The sequence below is a fragment of the Oratosquilla oratoria genome, chromosome 5 (genome assembly GCF_046742065.1).
Source record: "Oratosquilla oratoria isolate Oo_2021 chromosome 5, ASM4674206v1, whole genome shotgun sequence".
Taxonomy (NCBI): Eukaryota; Metazoa; Arthropoda; class Malacostraca; order Stomatopoda; family Squillidae; genus Oratosquilla; species Oratosquilla oratoria.
Genome location: NC_134781.1, coordinates 31,636,213 through 31,641,101, shown reverse-complemented (window position 1 = coordinate 31,641,101; position 4,889 = coordinate 31,636,213). Strand labels below are relative to the sequence as shown.

Here is a 4,889-nt window from a genome sequence, read left to right as displayed (position 1 = left end):
AGAGAGAGAGAGGGGGGGAGTGAGAGAGAGAGGGGGGAGGGGAGAGGAGGTGAATGTATAAAGAAGAAATTTTTTCATTTTTTTTTATATTTTTCTTCCTCTCCACGTCCTCTCCACCTCCTATTCCCTGTGATAATCATCACCATCACCATATTGACATTCATCATTACTATCATCGCCACCACTATCATCACCACCACCACCACCATTGTTTTCATCACCATCATCTTCATCATAATTAACATTCCATCATCATCATCATCATCATCATCATCATCATCATCATCATCATCATCATCATCATCATCATCATCATCATCATCATCATCATCATCATCATCATCATCATCACCATCATCATCACTATCATCATCATCACCATCACCATTATCATCACCATCACCATCATCACCATCATCACCATCACCATCATCATCATTATTATCATCATCATCACCACCACCACCATTTTTTCATCACCATCACCTTCATCATAATTAACATCATCATCATCATCATCATCATCATCATCATCATCATCATCATCATCATCATCATCATCATCATCATCATCATCATCACTATCAATATCACGGTTCGATACTCCTCCATTGAATATATTCGTTTCCAAAATAAACAAGTCCAAGAAATAATTACGCTTTTTAAAAATTATAAACATATAAATATACAAATATACTGTATATATATATATATATATATATATATATATATATATATATATATATATACTGTATATATATATATACATATATATAAGTATATACATGTATATATATATATATATATATATAGATGGGTGTGTGTGTGTGTGTGTGTGTGTGTGTGTGTGTGTGTGTGTGTGGGTGTGTGTGTGTGTGTGTGTGTGTGTGTGTGTGTGTGTATGTGTGTGTGTGTGTGTGTGTGTGTGTATGTATATTTACATATATATATATATATATATATATATATATATATATATATGCTAATAAGAACACGGGTACGTGTGTTCACTTATGCAAAGTAGACCACTTGGAAAAAAGAAACTAACGAAGCAGAGCGCTTTCGTATATTACATGGTACACTTTTTGCACTGGATGTAATATACGAAAGCGCTGTGCTTCGTTAGTTGTTTTTTCAAGTGGTCTACTTTGCATATATATATATATATATATATAGATATATATATATATATATATATATATATATATATATATATATATATATATTATCAACCACAATGCAATTTAATTCTAAGCCATATAGGCGCATGCAGAAATTGTAACGTGGTACGCCCGAGGACTCGAACCTATGCGGCGAGAACGTTACCAGTGCCGAGTCATGAGAGATATTTACCATCTAAAAGGAGTAACAATAGGAGGAAGAAATCTCAATAATATTAGATATACAGACGATACTGTGTTACTCGCAGAATCGAAAGCTCAGCTACAGGAATTAGTTACAGCACTAGTAGAAGCAAATAGAAACAGAGTTCTAAAAGTGAATAAAAAGAAAACAGAAGTGATGGTAATGACGAAAAAACAAGAATGTCCAAAGGTAAGAATTCAAGTAGAAGGAAGAATACTGACACAAGTGGACCATTTCAATTACCTAGGAAGCATATTAACTTAGCATGGGAAATGAGACAATATTTCCAACCGTTCTATCAACACAAATCTTATGTAAATGATGTCCCAAAGTACACAATTACAAAAAAAAAAGTGCAATGTTTCTGACAGGGTTATTATTTAATTTTATTCACATGCGGTCCTTACCTCAAGGTTGACGATGGGCTGACTTCGGTCAGCGAAACGGACGAGGGAGGTGACTTCATGGCGTTCTCCGGACAGGAACGGCCTGAAAAAGGAAGACCCGAAGAACTATGAGAACAGGTGAATTATGAAAAGTTGTTCTTGCAAATGACGTCATGATTCTTGTAATACGATGTATATTTCGATATCCTTGTATCATTATGGCAGTGATTACGATTCCTCAGTCACATTGCAACTAGATGGGTACAAATATACTCATATATATATAATATAATATATATATATAGATATATCATATATATATATATATATATATATTATATATAGTAATAAAGTATAAATATTATTATGTTATATGTATATATTATATTAATATATTATAAATATACTGTAAATATATATATGATGTGTATGTAATAACTATAAACACACACGTACACACACACGCACACACACACACACACACACACACACACACACATATAAATATATATATATATATATATATATAATATATACTAATATATATGCCTTTTATATTCATATATACACACATATATATAATATACATACATATCAAATAATTCCGACTGTCGTCCCGGATTCGAACCTGGGCTAATGAATTCTCACTGCCGTCGCCTTACCGACTGAGCTACTGACCCTATAAAATTCATCAACCTGGAAGTTAATCTACTTCCCGAGGAACTCAGTCGACTTCTAACTGTCGTCCGTACTTATTATTTTACAGTGAACCAGGGCTACTTAGCTAGTGGTTAAGACATGGTCTTATCACCGTTACCATACCTGAATAGAATCACCAGTGACGGTGATGTCGATCAAATAATTCCGAAGGGGGGTAACTACCTGAATGGGGAGTAGGTTACCTACCTGAAGGGAGAGTACTTACTTGAAGGGGAGTACCTACCTGAAGGGTGAGTACCTACCTGAAGGGTAAGTACCTATCTGAAGGGGGAGTACCTACCTGAAGGGGGAGTACCTACCTGAACGGTGAGTACCTACCTGAAGGAGAAGTACCTACCTGAAGGGGAAGTACCTACCTGAAGGTGAAGTACCTACCTGAAGGGGGAATGCCTACCTGAAGGGGGAATACTTACCTGAAGGAACCTCGAAGTCCTGCTCCTCGTGCTTGCCTGAAGCAGGCGTAGTTGGCTGAGGAGATGCCCCGGACGTCTCCTCGCCAGGGTTCGTTGAGGGCGGCCACTCGAAGCTGAAACGCCAGATGAAAAGTCAGTTCGGTGGAAGGATTTAGACCCTATGTGTAGAGCATTGTAAGGTGTTTGTATGCGACACACATACAAACACACACACACACACACACACACACACACACACACACACACACCAACGCACGCGTCCGCGCGCGCGCGCACACACGCACGCAAGGTAACACACGCACGCAAAACACACACACACCACACACACAACACACACACACGCAACACACCCACACACACACAACGCGCGCGCGCCAGCGCGCGCACGAACCCGAAAAAACACCTAGTTATGTCGTGTGTGTGTTTTGTCGTGTGTGTGTGTGTGTGTGTGTGTGTGTGTGTGTGTGTTGTGTGTGTGTGATGTGTGTGGTGTGTGTGTGGGTGTGTTGGTGGTTTTGTGTGTGTGTGTGTTGTGTGTGGGGGTGCATGTGCAATGGTGCCGTGTGCGCGTGTGTGGCGTGCGTGTTGTGTGTGGTGTGTGTGTGTGTGTGTGTGTGTGTGTGTGTGGTGTGTGTGTTTGTGTGTGCGTGATGCGTGATGTGTGTGTGTGTGTGTGTGTGTGTGTGTGTGTGTGTGTGTGTGTGTGTGTGTGTGTGTGTGTGTGTGTGTGTGTGCGCGCGCGTGTATCTTTCAGCTGAATAAAATAGCCTGGCATTCGCCCTGGGAAAACTTACAAAGGACTCCAAAAAGTATCGTTCAGTTTCGCATGGAATATCATGAAACATCGGATGGAGGATAATGGAACATATGTGATGGTTCCGCATTATCATGTTAGAACCGATTTGCCCAATTAGTTGTATATACATATATGACATGACACAAATGGCCTGTACATATGTGCGTCATATCTCACTTGTGTGCCCATGATTCCATTTGCTCTACTGTTCATTATGAAAATCCCCTAACTTGAGCGGTACTTTCTGGATTGTACGTAAATAGAATAGAAGACCAAAATGCTACATACGAATTTTATCATATGATTACGATTTTATCTGTTATTCTGGTTAAGGGTAAACTGAAGAGGAAAGGGAAGGGAAGGGAAGGGAAGGGAAGGGAAGGGAAGGGAAGGAAGGCAAATTCGCTGTAGAGGGGTAAAGGTCGCCCAGAGTTCCCTTCAGGCCCTTTCACTCCTATTCTTTGTTAATGAAGATCAGTTATTTTGGTAGGAGTAATGTCGATAAAGTCCATCACAGCATTAATAGAGATAAAAAAAAAATCAACCTTATCTCCAGAGGGGACCATCGCCATAGAGCTGATTAAAATCGTCTGGCGGCAACAGGAATAGAAGGAAAGGACTACACGGTAGGGAAGGTATTTGAGGCAATGGGCTCACATAAAATATAACGGAAAACTTATCTTCGAAGAGATAAGTCAACTTTGCCCTTGGTGATTGGATAGCTAGAGTAAGTGGCAGTTACCAGCATCCTTTAGGGGATCAAACCGAAGCCTATGAATATGTGTATATATTACATATATATATATATATATATATATATATATATATATTATTCGAATATATATATAATTTATATATATGCATGTATATATATGTAAATATATAATGTAATATGTAAATAGTATACATATTATATATATATATAATATATATATATAATATAATATATATAATTCTATAGACATCTTGACAAACATTCAAACAATAATTCACTTTCCATTCTAAGGTAGCCAATCAACAATTGAGATATTCGAAGTATATAAGCGATACATGCAGAAATTTTGGAAACGTAGGTCAACATGAGCAGACCCATCAAAATAACAGACAAGCAAGGACTCGAACTCTGTGCTAAGCACTTGAACAAGTGATAGTGACTTAAAAAATCTAAACCAATTTGTGCGCCATCTCTTTTTGAAGGGCCGATATCGG

At 38.0% G+C, this 4,889-nt stretch overlaps 1 protein-coding gene across 1 annotated transcript in view; it reads right to left on the bottom strand.

Moving 5' to 3' along the window:
- Positions 1-2,997, bottom strand: part of LOC143025222 (collagen alpha-1(XV) chain-like) — a gene marked incomplete at its 5' end in the record, with an annotated part of 13,832 nt that extends 10,835 nt beyond the window's left edge. Inside the window, 2 exon segments of the mRNA XM_076184684.1 lie at positions 1,773-1,854; positions 2,885-2,997. Coding sequence (XP_076040799.1) covers positions 1,773-1,854; positions 2,885-2,997 — 195 coding nt within the window.
- Positions 2,998-4,889: the final 1,892 nt, after the last annotated feature.